The sequence below is a fragment of the Salarias fasciatus genome, chromosome 5 (assembly GCF_902148845.1).
Source record: "Salarias fasciatus chromosome 5, fSalaFa1.1, whole genome shotgun sequence".
In the NCBI taxonomy this organism is placed as follows: Eukaryota; Metazoa; Chordata; class Actinopteri; order Blenniiformes; family Blenniidae; genus Salarias; species Salarias fasciatus.
Genome location: NC_043749.1, coordinates 28,126,503 through 28,145,500, shown reverse-complemented (window position 1 = coordinate 28,145,500; position 18,998 = coordinate 28,126,503). Strand labels below are relative to the sequence as shown.

At 41.3% G+C, this 18,998-nt stretch overlaps 1 protein-coding gene across 1 annotated transcript; it reads left to right on the top strand.

The window, feature by feature from the left end:
- Positions 1–2,616: 2,616 nt before the first annotated feature.
- Positions 2,617–16,594, top strand: LOC115388470 (butyrophilin subfamily 2 member A1-like). Its single transcript, XM_030091633.1, has 6 exons — positions 2,617–2,680; positions 3,305–3,640; positions 6,666–6,944; positions 10,304–10,582; positions 12,172–12,279; positions 16,479–16,594. The coding sequence occupies exons 1-6, from the start codon at positions 2,617–2,619 to the stop codon at positions 16,556–16,558; spliced, it is 1,146 nt and encodes a 381-aa protein (XP_029947493.1). The 3' UTR covers positions 16,559–16,594.
- Positions 16,595–18,998: the final 2,404 nt, after the last annotated feature.

Sequence of the window (18,998 nt, the reverse complement as noted above, 5' to 3'; positions counted from 1 at the left end):
CACCAGCATGAGGAGGATGAGCTCCTCAGTGGGGAGACGGTCTGGAGGAAACTGAGTCCAGAACTGAAACTATGTCCAAGCAGGAGACTGTGTTTTCTCAAATTAATGATGAGGAACAAGGATGAAGACCTGTGGTGGAGTTATATATGGGTGTGTAAAGGACTCAACAGCGGTGTATGATTGTGTATCATTGTGATGATTTTCTTTTTTTAATCTCTCTTTCACTGAGCAGGTTGTCATTGGGGCCATTTTCTGGATGTATTCTTGGAGGGGTGATGTTTCCTCCTGGATGGTGGCTTTGATACTCACCAGCGCCTCCCTCACTCCACTTCGTGCCCAGCCTCAGGGTGCTGGACTTATCCTTATGGAATGCTTCAATGGCATCGAAGGATGGGTTAAATGCAGAGGAAGAGTTTCGTTGTACATTCACTGTATAATGACAAATAAAGTACCTTACCTTACCTTACCTGATTGTGGAACCCTCCGTGCATTTTTTGAGGAGTTTCCTTGTCTTGATATTGGCGGCTTGCATCTCTTCTAGAGACCAGAATATTGTCATTTAGAGATATTTAACCAACTCATGGTAATATACATGAAAAGCTCAAAAACAAAAAACTTTATCGATACACATGATTATCAATGAATTGTTAAATTAGGGGCATTATTACATAATTAATGTAGTAACACTCAGCAGGAGGGAGCATGCTGTTTTCGGTTTCTTTTTCAAGGCAGTCTGGTCGTGACAGACAGCAGCACGTGACTCACTTCATAGGTGAAAGTAAGCTGGAACGCACCGGAACGCCGTGCCGGTAAGAAATATCCTGGCCTCTTCTACTGGAACGCCCCGGAACGCCTCTGAAAAGCAACTTTCACTCATGCATATAAAGCGAGCCCTTTCTTTTTTCAAGCAAATTTTACCGAAATAAGTGTAAAATTGATAAATACATAAAACTCATCTCCAGACTACATCTTCTGTGACGTGTTGAACAAGGTTAATGTGCCTGACCAGCAGTGGAGTCCTCGCTTACCGTGACAGGTTGCAGCTTGTAGCGGCAGTCACTCGTTGTAGCGTAACGTTAATCCAATGTCCACTGTTGTGTGGTTTTTGCAGACAACAGGGTCGTCATTTTTGCAAAATAAACAAAACATAAATCCACAAGTAACAAATTGTGAGGGTTCACGCGTCGTAAAATATTCTCCATCTCTCTGTCATGCGAGCAGCATCACTCCTTCCGCAAACAAGCACAGGTGGAAGTGAGGTAAACTCAATGCGTTCTTTTCATTGGATGGCTTGTTGCCTAGGTGATGTAAGGACACTCCCCCGTCCCCGTCTCAAGAGACAACCAGGACAGGTCAAAAATGCAAAGAAAAATTTAAAAAACCATCTAACTAAAACAACATATAATAATCATATATTATATATATATTGTTGCGGCGGCATATATTATATATATATTGTTGCGGCGGCAGGCGCCACTGGGGGCCGCCATACTGTTTGGTGCCGCAAGGCATCATGGGAGGGGATTGTTCGGGGCCGTTTTCAAGATGTATTTTGTGTTGAAATGTGTTTAAAATGTACTTCGTTTTGTTGAATGTGTGTTAAGTTATTGTTTTTTCTATGAGTTGATGCCGTTTTTTCCGGTGTTTTTCTTGTTAAGTTTCATTTACTTATGTTGGACCAACAGTGAGAAGGGTCGGTGTGAGAGTGATCTGGCCTCTGTGCCAGCATTGTATGGTCTGAGTGACATGTTCCCAGTGTATATTAGTTGTTACAACAATAAAAGCTTTGAATGAGCTGAAGAGTAGCAGTCCTTGTCGATTGTCTCCATCGTGAAGAGGTCACTGCCGCCGTCACAATATGTATTATATTTAAACATTCTAAACAACATTCAAACAATCAAAAAAGCATTATGCTTTCAAGGATGTCAAAGAAGAGCAGGATTTATCAATATCTGTCTTGTACGATGTCTGCAGGCTTTGCGCACAAACTAAAACATTTTTTTGAGTTGCACAGTTCCTGCAAGAATCTTATCTTACTTTCACCCCTGCTTTACACCAACAGGGTTCCTTCTTTCTGGATGATGACGTCATTTCGAACTTTCCTGGCTGAGGATTTGGCAACAATGTATGGGTTTAAAATGACGTCATCATCTAATTTGACCTAGGTATGCAAATGATCAGCTATGCAAATTAGATGATGACGTTGTTTATAACTGTCCTGGCTGAGGAGTTTGCAACAATGTATCAGTTTTAAGGCAACAATATTTAATCATGAAAGGTCACAATAGTATATATACACAACTTTATAATTTATAGCGTGATTTAAAGATTATTTAACCAATTCATGGAAATAATGGCATTAAAAAGACTCAAAGGGAAAAAACCATTTGATCGCCACATGTAGATATTATTATTAGAATGATTACATAATTAATGTCATAGCATCACTCGGGCAGGTCTGAATCCATTTTCTGTTTCTTCTTCAAGAAAGTCCAGTAGTGACAGACAGCAGCAGAAGCCAATCAGAGCAGAGCAGAGCGGAGCAGGAGGCGGGACGAAGCTTCTGCTCTGTCAGTGATGAAACAGATGAGAAGCTGATGGAGAATCTGAACAACCATGAAGCTTCTTCTGCTTCTGCTGCCGCTGACATGGTCTGGAACAAGCTCTGCAGCTGACAGAGGTAAGAAAACACACACACACACACCACACACACACACACACACACACACACACACCACACACACACACACACACACACACACACACACACACACACACACACACACACTGCAGAATGTCGAGTCATTGTAACACTGCAGAGGAAGAGGAAAACAGTTACAGTTCATCCTCATTCTCATTCCTGTTCTTATTCTGTTGTTTCATTGTGTGTATATGTGAGGAACTGAGGTGTAGTATAACATTTTATGATCTCCTAAAATACATTTTAATAAGATAAAACCAATCATGAAAAAAAATGAAATGTTAAAAATGAATCACGTGTACCCTATTTCTTCAGTTCAAATGTCTTGATGCCATATTTGTTTTGGTGTTATACACAGCTTAACTTAATTGAAGCTGTTTGATGATGTTTTAAAGTGTTTCTCCTAACAGGATCATCGGTCAGAACAGCTGATGTTGAGGCTGTTTTTGATCCTTAAAACTCCATCTCTATCTTTTCCTGTATTAAGTGTAAAAGTCTCTGTTAGAGATGTTCTCCATCTCCTCCACCACCTGCTGCAGCTGCTTCCTGTCCTCCTCTGAGCAGCAGGAAGTGAACAGATGTGTTCTGGTGTTTCTCCTCCAGGACCGGAGCTCTTCAGAGTGTCTGTTAAAGAGGGCAGCGATGTGGTTCTACCCTGTTCTCTCAGCAACACTGACCTGGAGGCGCTGCTGTTCGACTGGAAGAAGGACCGTCACAAGGAGGTCTTCCTCTACGACGCCGGCCCTCAGTACAGCCACGGCCGCTCGGGTCAAGACCAGCAGTTCAGAGGTCGGGTGTCACATTTCCCCACAGAGCTGAAGCACGGTAACGCCTCCATCCTCATCACCAACACCAGGGTGGCCGACAGCGGAAACTACAGCTGTGGTTTTCCTCGTCTGCAGCCTGAAAGGCAAATATTCTACATCCAGCTGCTGGTCGGTGAGTCCAGCTGTTGTTCAGCTCAGTTTCTCCACTGATGGAGGCTGTCAGACAGTCGGTGAACATGTGGAAGAGAGTCATCCACACACACACACACACACACACACACACACACACACACACACACACACACACACACACACACACACACACACACACACACACATACATCTGGAGTTATGCGTTCAGGTCACACTGGACTGAGAGTTACTGTGAGTGTAATGAGAGTGTTGTCGTCACTCTGCAGCATTAGATTAAAGCAGGTTCGTTGCAGCTGAGTTATTTTTCACTTTAAAAAAAATTTGATTGTTTTTTTTAAATCTGACTCTCCTCAGAATTTATTCCAAATCTTTTTGTAGCTGTGTTGTCAACTAACATGTCCATTTAATTATTCAACACTTTATATAAAAGCTATACACAATCATTAATCCATCTAATGCTGCTACATTGCATTACTGTGGCTTTATGTTTAAAGCATGGTGGTTGAGTGGTTAGCGCTCTTGCCTCACAGCAAGAAGGTCCCAGGTTCAATCCCTGGACCGTGAGGGCCTTTCTGTGTGGAGTTTGCATGTTCCTCCCCGTGTCTGGATGGGTTTCCTCCGGGATCTCCGGTTTCCCCCGTCAACTGATAACATGCACCATAGGTCAATCCTCCAGTCAGGTGATTCTGACCATTAGCCTGACTCCACATCTGGAGATGGGTCCCCGGGCGCTCCCCGCAGCTGCCCACTGCTCCATACGGAATGCTTCAGTGGCATCGATGGATGGGTTAAATGCAGAGAACAAAATTTCGTTGTACATTCACTGTATAATGACCAATAAAGTACCTTACCTTAATTTTAATAAATTTTCTCTTATGTCTCTACTTTTATCTTGACTGTATATCAAGTTGAAAATATTACAGTAACTCTGCTAAATGTGTTTTCTTTTTGTCTTCTAGATCCAATTTTAACCTCTTCAAGTTCATTTTCTTGATGTGCTCTGTTGTTTCACACCTGCTTATTTTAAACTGTTTATTTTATCACGGTCATAGAGAACACATAAATATTAAACACATTTATGATAAAATAACACAATCAAATGTGATCTAATATATTTCTATTTTTCATGGAACTGAAAGATAACATCTGCTGTGGGGTTTAAACAGAAAACAATATGAAGTTAGTTGTTATATTGTTTTTATAGTGGATTTTGAATATAATAAAACAGCCAAAACATGAGCTATTTTTCTCAATTTGTAGGATTTCTCTTTGAGTTATGATCAGTTTCTGTGCTAAATGTTTGATGTGTAAAAGGAAGCAGCTTAGAGATATTTCAGAAACATCAGTACAAAGTATCTCCATCACATCACTGGAAAACTTTGAAAAACTTCTTCAAACTTAAGCATTTATCACAATAAATCCTGATAATTTTCATGAAAACAATTCTGAATGTCCAACTTTTCTGTTAAAGTTTGTTCCAAATATTTGCATACTTATTTAGGTATTTCTAATGATTCAATTATATTTATTTTTCCAATAAAATTAGTTTTTTTCTGTTGTGTCTGCATCCCTCTGTAGTTTATCTCATTTAACCTTCTTTATTTTCATGAAGGAACTTCACAGAAACTCAGCCTGCAGGTTTCATGATGCTCACTTCTGATTGGATGAAACCACCTGTCAATAAAACTCACTTGTTGCTTCCATGAAGATTCTCTCTTCTGATTGGCTGTTGGACTAAAAGGTCTGTTAAGTCCCGCCTTCTGAATAGTAGAAGGATGCTGATTGGTTCAGTAAGTTTGGGGTCGTTCACTGATTGGCTGATAACTTGAACGTCATTGGTCCAAACTTTTGTCACTCTTTAAATGGATCTACACTTCAAAGTTTGAAAGTTTTAAGACGACAAAAAATCTCCACGGTTGAAGAAGAACTGAGTTATAATCACGGTAATTTAATGTTTATATAATGTGACACAGCTTAGTCTGACTGTCGGACTTTTCCTCTTTCAAATGAGCCACGAACTGCTCATAAATATTAATATTTCGATTCATAAATTCTTTCAATCGAAGATGTGAAGAGTTATCTTGTTAGCTGCAAAGTATTTTCTCGTCTGAAGTAAAACGCTGCCACTTTATTGCCCAAATCTCCGACTTTAAATCCGTGAATCTGTTGAAAAGACAAACTTTTCAGCTTTCAAATGAGCTATGAGAAGAATCTGCTGAAGCTTTCAGCCTCTCAGTAAACAGATCTGAGATCAGTGTTTCAGCTTCACTGCTCGGTTCAGGTCGCATCCAACCTCCGAGTTTTAGAAGGTTAAAAGACAGAAGAGAGGAGAAAATCCCAGGTGAGTCCGGACTGAGGTGCTACAGATGATCCAGTATGACTTTTGGTCATTATTATGTCCCAGATTTGGATCGATTATGAAGCATAATCTCAAATAGAAATATATATTTTTGCTGTAACCAAGAAATTTCAGTAGTTTTTCATATTGACTGTGATTGTGTTTTTGATATTACTGAGATTAATTTAGCTCAAAATTGCTGTAATTGCCCACTTCTTCTAACTTCTTCATGCAGGGAAGATAAAGCAGATTGCTCCATAATGTAATTGATACTATTAGTGAATAAAACAATCTGTAAACATTACTTTTTTTTAACAATAATGACCTTCTGGTGTTGTTTTACAATCAAAAGAGAGAATCAAGGAAAAGGGAAAAGAACGCCTTACGCTGAGAATGTTGCAGGCTTGAGGCCTTATTTGTTTGTGGTTTTGAACAACTCTCTCTGTTGGATGGACCTGTGGTTTTCTGGCTCCCTGTCCAGAGTGAGCTCTGCTCCCCAATCCTCAGGGTGGAGAAGTGCAATGATAATGAAAATAATAATGATAATGCTAATCATTTTTTATTGCCGAAATATTTACAGACACATTAGGATGCCACAAGTGAGCTGTTATAAGTTAGAATTAGAATTTTCTTTCATGTAAATTGATTAATTATTTTGTTCTGTTGGTGCCTAAATGAAGATCACTTCTTTCTTCTGTGATTCCAGGTGCAGCTCCAGAACCTTCTGTTGTTACACTTGACCAGACTAAGGACTGGGCTTTGCTCCAGTGTGCCGTCAGAGGAGCGTTTCCTCAACCTTCAGTCGTCTGGCAGGATGCAGATGGAAACCTTCTTCCTTCTAAAGATCCAGAAATCACAGAAAGAGACGGTCGCTTCTACATCATCCTTCAAACCACAGTAACAAAGACCGGCCGCTATCGCTGTGTCGCCACACAGGAGGAATTCAACCACCAGGTTTACACTGAGACATACGAACATTTGAGTGGTGAGATTCTACCTGTTGAGGATTTCTGTTAACATGATCCTCTTCATTCCTGCCTTTATCTTCTGATCCATTGCAATTAAATTCAATTGACATCAGCTTTATTTATATCACACCAAATGCAACACAGTCATTTGTAGGCTCTCTTACAGAGAAAACCCAAGAGATCCACATGAGCAAGCATAAGCAGCTGTGGAAAGGAAAAACTCCCTTTTAAAAGGAAGAAACCTGCAAAATCAGGCTCAGAGGTGGCGGCTTTCTGCTGTTCTGTCTGGGGTGAGGGGATAGAAAGAGAGAAAAGGAGAGGACAGACAGATTGATTCCCTGAATCAACTCAGTGTTGCTCCACTCGCTGCAGGTAGATCAGGACAGGAGGCCTCAGATGAAGAACCTTGGGTCTTGGGGGGACGACTACAGGAGGGAGGGAGTTTATAGACTGGGAGCGAGACAATGGTTAATGACCAGCAGTCTTAACATACAGCAGCTTCACCAAGAAAACGGTCCAAGGAGGCCTGATGCTCCAGGCTCTAACTGTAAGCTTTACTAAATAGAAAGGTCTTCAGCCTAACCTTGAAAGCAGAGACTGTGTCAGCTTCCCTTACAGACACTGGGAGCTGGTTCCACATAACAGGAGCCTGATAGCTAAAGGCTCTACCTCCTGTTCCACTTTTAGAGAACCTAGGAACCTCCAGCAGACCAGCACTCTGAGAACGAAGCGTTCTCCTGGGACAGTATGGGACTAATAGCTGTTTAAGATATGATGGTTCCTGGTTGTTCAGGGCTTTATAGGTTAAGAGGAGGATTTTAAATTCTATTCTAGAAGCCAGTGAAGAGAAGCTAATATTGGGGTGATATGATCTCGCCTGCCAGTTCTTGTGAGAACTCTTGCTGCAGCATTTTGAACAATTGAAGACTTTTTAGCCCGTTGTTGGCCCCCTGATAACAGGGAATTACAGTAGTCTACTCTGGAGGGAACAAAGGCATGGATTAATTTCTCATCATCATTTTCAGTCAACATGTTCCTAACTTTAGAAATATTACACAGGTGAAAGAAGGAGGTCCTGCAGACCTGTTTAATGTGGGAGTTAAAGGACTTCAGTGCTGTGCAAACACTTTCCATGGTACCATCTTAAAGATGTTGAGCTGCAAATCCCACTGTGATGAACAGTCTGAACATTCAGATAGCTAGTTAGCTGTGGAGAGTTAATAAAGGAGAGCAGATCCACACACAGTGACAGAGCAGCAGCTTTATAAAGTCATTATAGCAATCTGGAGCTGCTTTTCATCTGTCAGGAAAACAACAATAACTGCTGGTTTTGAAGAAAGAGAATACTAACATATTATCTTTGAACAGTTTCTATCTTATAAACATTTCCAGAAAGGTTTCATTTAAGAAAAAAAGACACTGACTCTGATGATAATAGCACAAAGTATAAGAAGAATTTTCAGAAAATACTTTAACAGAATAATACTTCTCAAAAATCCAATAAGAAATGAACTGTTCCACATTTAATGTTTTATTCTCAGTAAGCTCTGAAATTTTCTAAGTCTGATTAGTTCGACAAATAAAAACTGTTTCACTTTAAAGAATATCTAATGATGTGAACCAGATGCCAAAACATTATATCACTAAATTTAAATTAATTTAAAAATCCTCCAAGTGCAGTTGCTTGAACTTGACAAAAAAAAAAGAGTCTAATCTTTAAATTATCAGCAGTAATTCCCATCAGACCTTCAGGTGGAGGTTCAGGCTCACAGTTTGTCCCTCTGGTAGTGACCACAGACTTTCTGCTGGACCTAATTAAAATGTAAAAATCTTTTCTGAATCATTGATTCTCAGAATGTTGATGGTTCCTGAGCTCCATAGTGTTCATGGAGGAAACTCAGTTTTTATCTTGATGAACACAGTAATATTAAAGATCTTTGAATATCATGTTTAGAACACACGTGATGATATTTATGTTGTTAATAATCCACTGAAACACAGTGTGTTCAGAATCTTTATCAGCTGGAAAATGTTTTTCTTCTCCTGTTTGACCTCCCTGCTCCAACTCACCTCTTGATATCCTGGTAACTTTATCATCCTGATAGATTTTATCATTATACATGAAAATAACAGTAAAATGTAGAATCTCTGCTTTATATTTGATTGAAAACATGTGTTATTCTTCTTCTGGCTACTTTCTGAGAGATAAAGGTTTAAATGACAGTGGAATCCTAATCTGAGACCTTCCAGATCTTCCTATGAACTGTTTGAATCACTGACTGAAAAATCCTGTTTCACTGTTTCAAACTTATTTTTACATGTCAGATGGAGGATTTCTCACTTTGATTTCATCTAAATTTTGTGATTGGATTCCAGATATGAACGCATCCCAGAGATTATATTTTAGTTCAAATTTGAAATGTGTTTAATCTGAAAATAGCTGATATTTAACAGCTGGAGTTATCAGTTATTTATTTTTTCATTCTGCTGTAATTCATGAAAACAGTGAAGGTGGTGCAAAAAAGTTTTGTTTTTTAAGAAATATAACACATTAAATGTTTAAACAAATGATTTCAACCAATTCAAAATTGACTCAAACACAAAAATGTCTCTTTTTAACCACATCAAGGGTTTTTCTCTTTAAATCAGTGAGGATTTCTGTGAAATGTTCTGTATGACACGTAGAAACACACTGCACCCTTTTAAAATGTTACTAAGATATAAAATCTCAGTTTCTTTCAGTCAGTTCTGCCTCAGATTTCTTCTGGTTGATCTTTTCCTTCTGATTCACTTCAGTTCATTTAAAATCTTCCAGCCTTTATCGGAGCCACGGAGTCGTCTGAAGCCTCATCAAGGTTTTTCTGCTCAAATGAAAACTAGAAAGAAGCTGAATGTTTGTACTGAGATTTACAGAAAGTGGAAATATTCAAAATGAGCTTTTTGTTGTGTGAGAAGTAGAAAAATCTTCCTGTGAAATCTTGCAGCTGCCATCCCTGTTACACTGAATTCATCATTTTCATGTCTTTATTACATTTATATTCAGTTCTTAGAAAATCTTTTTTTTAATCAAACTTCTCTCATTCTTTATTATTGTGATTTCTATGGAAAAACTTAACTACAAACTGGTGAGGCATACTGGGAAAATAAACTCTTCTTCTGGTTTATGAACAGATTTCCTTGTTGACTGTAATTCAGATTTTTCATGTTTTCTTCCTTTAAATGTGAAAACAAATTAATAATGAAGGTTTTAATCTGAAATATTTCCCATTTAGAGAAGTTTTTAAACTATAAATTCAGATTTTGTTCCATTTTACAGTTTCTAACATGTTCTTGTCTCTAAAAGTGTAGTTTGAGTCGTGTCCATGTTGGTTCTCAGGAGCAGCTTCAGAGCCGTCCGTCACCATCCTGAAGGAGACTAAATCCTGGGCTCTGCTGCAGTGCGTGGTCCGGGGAGCGTCTCCTCGGCCCGCCGTGGTCTGGAAGGACGCGGCCGGAAACGAGGTTCCCTCTGAAGACGCTGAGGTGACGGAGCGAGGAGGAAGCTACGACACCGTCCTGCAGGCCACGGTGACCCGGAGCGACCGCTACCGCTGTGAAGCCTCGCAGGAGCACATCCAGCACCGCAGCCAGGCTCACATCTACGTGCACATCAGCGGTGAGCGCACGGCTCCGCTTCAGCCCCTCGAGGCTCTCAGTGTGTGTGTGTGTGTGTGTGTGTGTGTTCAGTGTGTGTGTGAAGAAACTAACTGAACTGATTCACACTGGAATTCAGATTTCAGAGTTTTCATTAAGTCAGTATTTCTCCTCAGGAATGAAGAACTGAAAGTCCTGTTTTTGGAAAAGTTTAGCTTTAAAAAGTCTTTAAAGAGTTTCCAGGATTTAGATTTTTTCTTCTTTTTCTTTCACACATTTCAGTTTCTAATTATTTTCATCCTCTAAACTTTTGGTTGTTTGACTGTAAATAGTTGAAGTTCTAAATCTCAGACCTGCAGTCAGATCAGCTCTTTTGGTTCAATTCAGATGAATTCTGATGTTTTTTAACTTCATGTCTCTCTGATCAATGTTGAAGATACGTAATTACGAAATCATTTTTTCTACATGAAGAATTAATTTTAATATTTTCTATATATTTTTGCCCTGTGGTGGATTTGATGTTAAAGATGTGAGTTCATGTTGTCAAACAGCTGAAATCTTCTCTGAGTTCCTCAACAGTCTCTGTGTTCTTCATGGTCGCTGTGAAGAAAACTAAAAGGAATTAAAAGTTTATTTAGATTACAGAATAAATATCTAAATGAAAAAAGAACCTTTCATCATTCAGCTCTGCTCCTCCTTTGTGGAGTTAACTGTGAATAAGAGGAGTTTAATATACAGAAATTTTTTTCGTAATAAATACAGTTTTCTTTAAAATGTGTGTTTTAGAACTGAGTCTTCAGAACCGTCTCTCCTGAGATAACCTGAATTTAATCATTTTTCAGCTCTGATATGAACATTGTTTAAACTTTTCTGAATAATCACAACTGATTTAACTATTTAATGTTGAATGTTATTTACTGAGTTTATTTTAATTCATTCTCTTTGTGTTGAATCTGGTTTTTACTGTATTTAAATGAAAAGTCTGTTATTGTTTTATTCATGACAGTAAAAACTTTCTGCGGTTTTACTGATTGAATCATTTCATCCAGTCAGACATTAAACTACTTAGTTTTTATGATAAATTAACAGGAACAGAAGATGAGTTCAGATCTCCAGAGAAGAACCTGCACAGAAGAATCCAGAACGTCTCCTGATGGGTTTAAAGCTCAAAGAGAGTTTCAGACATTAAACACTCGCATCTCTCCTCTTCATTCTCTTTACATATAAACTCTTTAACCCTCATTAAAACTCCACGTTTCCTAAAAACCATCAGACTTAAATTAAGGTCAGTCACAGAAAACATCAGGAAACTGAAACATTTAGATCATCAGAATAACTGGGAATGGGATTTTACAGAAATCCAGAGACGACTGAAACATTTTGAAGCTTTAAATTTGGAAATTATCAACATTTTGATACTTTTAAACAAATCTAATTGTATTTATAAAAGATTTTAAAGTGTAAAATATCATTATGGTTCTTTGTTTATTCAGGGTTAGACACTTTTTAAAAACTTTGCAGTATTTCTAATCCATCTTAATAAAACTCTGTTCACACAGTTTCTGATGAGATGTTTTAGTGTTTAATAAACTTTTTTGTCTTCAGTTCCAGAGTTTCCCGTCGGTTGGATTGTTGCTGCAGTTCTGGGAGCTCTTCTTGTTCTTGTTCTTGTTGTTATTGCAGTTCTTCTCCACACAGGCTACATCAAATGTAACAGAGGTAAGTTTATTTTTCTTTATTTGTCAGTAATGAGCTGAAAGCACAACGGATTATTTCCGTCAACAACAAACATGATCAACTGGTGGCTCTCGGCCCACATGAGGCCTCTTTCTGCTGTTTTTGAGGCCCTGAGATCATTTACGAAAACAAATCAAGATTAAATGAAGGAAAATCATCCATCCATCCATCCATCCATTTTCTACCGCTTATCCGGGGCCGGGTCGCGGGGGCAGCAGTCTCAGCAGGGATGCCCAGACTTCCCTGTCCCCAGACACTTCCTCCAGCTCCTCTGGGAGGATCCCAAGGCGTTCCCAGGCCAGCCGAGAGACATAGTCTGTCCAGCGTGTCCTGGGTCTTCCCCGGGGTCTCCTCCCAGTGGGACATGCCCGGAACACCTCCCCAGGGAGGCGTTCAGGAGGCATCCTAAACAGATGTCCGAGCCACCTCAGCTGGTTCCTCTCGATGTGGAGGAGTAGCGGCTCTACTCCGAGCTCCTCCCTGGTGACTGAGCTCCTCACCCTATCTCTAAGGGAGCGCCCAGCCACCCTACGGAGGAAGCTCATTTCGGCCGCTTGTATCCGAGATCTTGTCCTTTCGGTCATGACCCAAAGCTCATGACCATAGGTGAGGGTGGGAACGTAGATTGACCGGTAAATCGAGAGCTTCGCCTTTCGGCTCAGCTCCTTCTTCACCACGACGGACCGATACAATGACTGCATCACTGCAGCCGCTGCACCGATCCGCCTGTCAATCTCACGCTCCATCCGTCCCCCACTCGTGAACAAGACCCCAAGATACTTGAACTCCTCCACTTGGGCTAGGGTCTCTCCACCAACCTGGAGGGGGCAAGCCACCTTCCTCCGGTCGAGGACCATGGCCTCGGATTTGGAGGTGCTAATCCTCATCCCTGCCGCTTCACACTCGGCTGTGAACCGCCCCAGTGCATGCTGTAGGTCCGGGTTCGATGAAGCCAACAGGACAACATCATCTGCAAAAGCAGAGATGAAATCCTGTGGTCCCTGAACCGGACCTCCTCCGACCCCTGGCTGCACCTAGAAATTCTGTCCATGAAGATTATGAACAGAACCGGTGACAAAGGGCAGCCCTGCCGGAGTCCAACATGCACTGGGAGCAGGTCCGACTTACTGCCGGCAATGCGGACCAGACTCCTACTCCGGTCATACAAAGACCGGACGGCCCTTAACAAGGGGCCCCGGACTCCGTATTCCCGGAGCACCCCCCACAAGACACACGAGGGACATGGTCGAATGCCTTCTCCAAATCCACAAAACACATATGGACTGGTTGGGCAAACTCCCCCGAACCCTCGAGCACCCTATGGAGGGTATAGAGCTGGTCCACTGTTCCACGACCAGGACGAAAACCGCATTGTTCCTCCTGGATCCGAGGTTCGACTATCGGTCGGATCCTCCTCTCCAGTACCCTGGAATAGACTTTCCCGGGGAGGCTGAGGAGTGTAATCCCCCTATAGTTGGAGCACACCCTCCGGTCCCCCTTTTTAAACAGGGGGACCACCACCCCGGTCTGTCAATCCAGAGGCACCGTCCCTGACAGCCACGCGATGTTGCAGAGACGTGTCAACCAAGACAGTCCCTGCACATCCAGAGACTTAAGGTACTCAGGCCGAATCTCGTCCACCCCCGGTGCCTTGCCACCGAGGAGCTTGCCAACCACCTCAGTGACTTCAGCTTGGGTGATGGACGAGTCCACCTCTGAGACCTCAGCCTCTGCTTCCTCCACGGAAGACGTGGCGACGGGATTGAGGAGGTCCTCAAAGTATTCCTTCCACCGTCCAACAATATCCCCAGTTGAGGTCAGCAGCTCCCCACCTCCACTGTAAACAGTGTTGGCGGAGACCTGCTTTCCCCTCCTGAGGCGCCGGACGGTTTGCCAGAATTTCTTCGAGGCCGACCGATAGTCCTCCTCCATGGCCTCCCCGAACTCCTCCCAGACCCGAGTTTTTGCCTCCACAACCGCTCGGGCTGCAGTTCGCTTGGCCTGCCGGTACCCATCAGCTGCTTCTGGAGTCCCATGAGCCAGCAAGGCTCGATAGGACTCCTTCTTCAGCTTGACGGCAGCCCTTACTTCCGGTGTCCACCACCGGGTTCGGGGGTTGCCGCCACGACAGGCACCGGAGACCTTACGACCACAGCTCCGAGCTGCTGCTTCGACAATTGAGGTGGAGAACATGGTCCACTCGGACTCAATGTCCCCAGCCTCCCTCGAGACATGAGAGAAGCTCTCCCGGAGGTGGGAGTTGAAAGCCATGCTGACAGAGGGTTCCGCCAGACGTTCCCAGCAGACCCTCACAACACGTTTGGGTCTGCCAAGTCTGTCCGGTTTCCTCCTCCGCCAGCGAATCCAACTCACCACCAGGTGGTGATCGGTCGACAGCTCTGCCCCTCTCTTCACCCGAGTGTCCAAAACACGCGGCCGGAGGTCAGATGACACGACAACAAAGTCGATCATCGACCTCCGACCTAGGGTGTCCTGGTGCCAAGTGCACTTATGGACACCCCTGTGCTCGAACATGGTGTTCGTTATGGACAAACTGTGACTAGCACAGAAGTCCAATAACAGAACACCACTCGGGTTCAGATCGGGGAGGCCGTGCGATCCAATCACCCCCTTCCAGGTCTCACTGTCGCTCCCCACGTGGGTGTTGAAGTCCCCCAGTAGAACAATGGAGTCCCCAGTCGGAGCACTGTCCAGCACCCCTCCCAGGGACTCCAAGAAGGCTGGGTACTCTGCACTGCTGTTCGGCCCGTAAGCCGAGACAACAGTGAGGCACCTATCCCCGACCCGAAGGCGCAGGGATGCAACCCTCTCGTTCACTGGGGTGAACTCCAACACATGGCGGCTGAGCTGTGGGGCTACAAGCAAACCCACACCAGCCCGCCGCCTCTCACCGCGGGCAACGCCAGAGAAGTGGAGAGTCCAGCCCTTCTCGAGAGGTTGGGTTCCAGAGCCCAGGCTATGTGTGGAGGTGAGCCCGACTATATCTAGCCGGTACCTCTCAACCTCCCTCACAAGCTCGGGCTCCTTCCCCGCCAACGAGGTGACATTCCATGTCCCTAGAGCCAGACTCTGTGTCCGGGGATCGGGTCGCCGGGCACCCTGCCGTCGGCTGCCACCCAATCCACACTGCACCCGGCCCCTACGGTTCCCTCGGTGGGTGGTGAGCCCACCGGAGGTCAGGCCCACGTCGTCCCTTCGGGCTGAGCCCGGCCGGGCCCTGGGCAAACTGAAGGAAAATCAGTTTGTCACATATCAACCTAATATTAACTGCCTTTGTTCTTTAAATATTGTAAAAACTGCATTTATTTTAAGGGAGAAATTTTAATGTAGTTTGATTCAGTATGTTTAATTTACATATATTCAGCTCTAATTCTCACATGTTGTTCAATAAAACATCTGTTTTGTCTTCTGATTTAAAATGTGATATTTTGTGTTTTCATCCCTGATTTAAACCAAGTTTGAAGTCTCTTTATTCACTTGTTTGTTCATTAAATAATTGTTTTAATCAGAAAAACTGAACATGAAACCAATAAAAGCAAAAAAAAAAAAAAAAAAAAAAATTAAAACAGAACATATTGAGGATCTTTGTCAGTCTGAGACAAGAAAATGCAATTGAAACAGAGAGTATCAATATTATAATTAAACAAAAAATGGGAAATATAGAAAACTTAATTTTATTGACAAGCATATTGATTCTGTGGTATGATAGATCAACTGTTCAATGGTTTTTGTTTTTGGGTACACTTTATCATCCGTGGGAAATTATTTCTCTTATTGAGTTTCATAAAACAATAGAAGCTAAAAACTGCAAAAATACTGAGCTCACAATGGAAACATGCTCTTTTGATTCTCACACTGTCCTGACTGAGCAGGATTTCACTTTGGACTTTTATTTTATGAAAAATGTAAGACAATGAAACATAAACATTTAAAAACTTTTCCCCCCAGAAACAAAGGCAACATTTAGACATTAATGTTATTTTTAGGTTTTGATGCTGTCGTTTTATTAATCAGTTCTAGTTAAACTGAAATTAAACTGTGAGTGACCCCTGAAATGAGAAATGTTTAATTCATGTAATAAACTAAGTTTCTCAACCTGTGATACCTGAGCGCCCCCTGGTGGTGGAGTAATGAGTGAATCTTGTTTCTTCTTCCTGCAGGTTCACACACAGCAGTGAGCCACTCTCTGAATTCACTGCAGCTCCCTGATCAGCAGCTGAAAGAAGCTTTAACTGAGTGACACACACACACACACACACACACACACACACACACACACACACACACACGCACGCACGCACGCACGCACACACACACACAGAGTGATAAAGAGCCTTAAAGAGTGAAAAAACCTTCATAATGATAAAATATACACATACAATGACTGTAATCACTCCTTATTTTCGGTTTCTTGTTCCTATAATCCTCCAGCTGAAGCTGAAACCTGCATGTTTTCCGTCATTATAATCCAGGAATTAACTGTTAAACAGGAGAGTTTCACCAGGAGACTCACAATATTGATCATCCAGGAGGAGTGTGAGGAAGGGTTTCTGTCCACTCAGGTTAAAAATGTAATCAAAATTTCATCTGACTGGATGAACAGAATTTGAATAACTATAGATTCAAATGACTGTTCAGTAATTTAAACACATTTCAGACATTTTCATGCTCAGGTGGATTAAATTATAACCATATTTATTATTTATTTCACGTCTGCAGGACTGACAGAGAAGAGAGAGTAATGAACATGAAAAGCCTGATGAATCAAACTGTGAAATAGTGAAAGAGAGGCATCAGAAAATATAAAAACACAAAATAATATAGAGCTCAGTGCTTTTACTGGAGGTTTAATCCATTGGTGTGATCATTAGATATCATATCTGAGCTTCTAGACCTTGATGTTGCATTATTATTAAAACTAAAATATTAATCATCACAATGTTTACACTGCTGATTTTTGTGACCAAACATAAAATTCCAAAAATACAGAATATTAAAGAAAAAGTGTGAATGTTTTGTTTGAGTTCAGATTGATCTTCAAACTGTTTTTACATCTTTTCCAGGAGAGGTTAAAGGTTAAAGATCCTCATAGCTGCAGTTTATTAGATGATTTCCTCAGACTTGATGTTTTTCTGATGAAGAATGTAAATGATTTGCAGCTGATGTGAGAAATAATGTTTACAGCATGAAAAAATCTCAAAATGTTCATTTTGATATGTTAAACTGTTCTGAACCTCATGTTGTTTAAATCTGTTAAACTTTAAATAAATCTGACAGATTTCAACTTCAGTTTGTTAAGCTGGTTTCATTTTATCCATATTAACTGTATTTACTGTTAAATTAGTTTTTTCCAGTTTCTCACTGGGATGACTGTAGCTGGTGATGCGTTCAGGGCATGGTACCGGTTCATCTCCCAGAGCAGCTTCAGCTTCATTCTTTATGTTATGGCGCCATCTAGTGTCTGAAAGTGGAAACACTTTCCTGTCCACTCATACACTCACTGACAGTCCAGAGGTCTGAAACTTTTTAGGACCTAAAGCGACATTTCTTTGAGTTTCCACCACAAAACACGATAAACCTTTAAAATGAGGTGAACACAGCCTCTAGAGTTTTATTTATAGTTTTCACACACGTGCAAAGATGATCTTCTGTTGCATTTTTGAAGTTTTAATTCTATTTTCAGATGTTCTTGTACCTGATGTCAGCGGTTTGAACTTCTTTTTCAGCATTTTTCAGACAATTTGACATTTTAGAATCAAATAGAAATACTTTTTTCTAAACATAATTTGGTTTTTTTCCACGTTTTTAATTACTGTCTTTTTTTAAGCCTTTTTTTATCCAAGAGGTAAAAGTCATTTTGAAAATGCGTCAATAAAATAAAAAAAAAGATCAAATGTTTATTCCAGTATAATTTAGTGACGCTTCAGGGAGGCACCACTGAAGTGTTGGAGCTTCTTTTTCTCCACACATCCTCACAAACCTGGAGTCACTGCTGTTACCTGTCTCTGAACCACAGTGAGGATTCAAGCTGATCAGAGAGGAAACCTCGACCAGGAGTGATGAAACCAGCAGGAGGATGATGAGCTCCTCAGTGGAGAGACGGTCTGGAGGAAACTGAGTCCAGAACTGAAACTATGTCCAAGCAGGAGACTGTTTTTAAAAAAGCTCAAACTGATGATGAGGAACAAGAACAAGGATGAGGACCTGTGGTGGAGACTACTGCAGAGGAAGAGGAAAACAGCTACAGTTCATCCTCATGATCATTCCTGTTCTTAATCTCTTGTTTCATCGTGTGTATATGTGAGGAACTGAGATGTAAGAGAGCATTTTTTGATCTCTTAAAATCAGCTTGAAAGACATTTTAATCAGAAAACAAAAAAAGTAAAATGTTCAAAAAAAAATTCAAACATACACCCTATTTTCTGTGTTCACAAATCTCTAGCTATCATAATGAATAGTACATTAAATTGTTACAATATTTTGATGAACTTCTCCAACTGAGTAGAAGAAACATGCATAAAATTACTGTAATAAATACTTGAAACCTTTTGTTTTTTCCGGGGTGGAAAATAGTAATATTTCCGTTCACTGTTAAATCATAATTCCATCCTTACAGCTGAAAACTTGCTGAAAATTTTGACCACTGCTTATATATTTGTATAGTTTTGGCTTGAAACCAC

Bases quoted from the DNA above. Each gene is read 5' to 3' on its own strand.
- LOC115388470 (XM_030091633.1), top strand. From the start codon at position 2,617: ATGAAGCTTCTTCTGCTTCTGCTGCCGCTGACATGGTCTGGAACAAGC. The intron at 3,641-6,665 runs GTGAGTCCAGCT...CTGTGATTCCAG, and splicing joins CTACATCCAGCTGCTGGTCG to GTGCAGCTCCAGAACCTTCT. The intron at 12,280-16,478 runs GTAAGTTTATTT...TTCTTCCTGCAG, and splicing joins CTACATCAAATGTAACAGAG to GTTCACACACAGCAGTGAGC.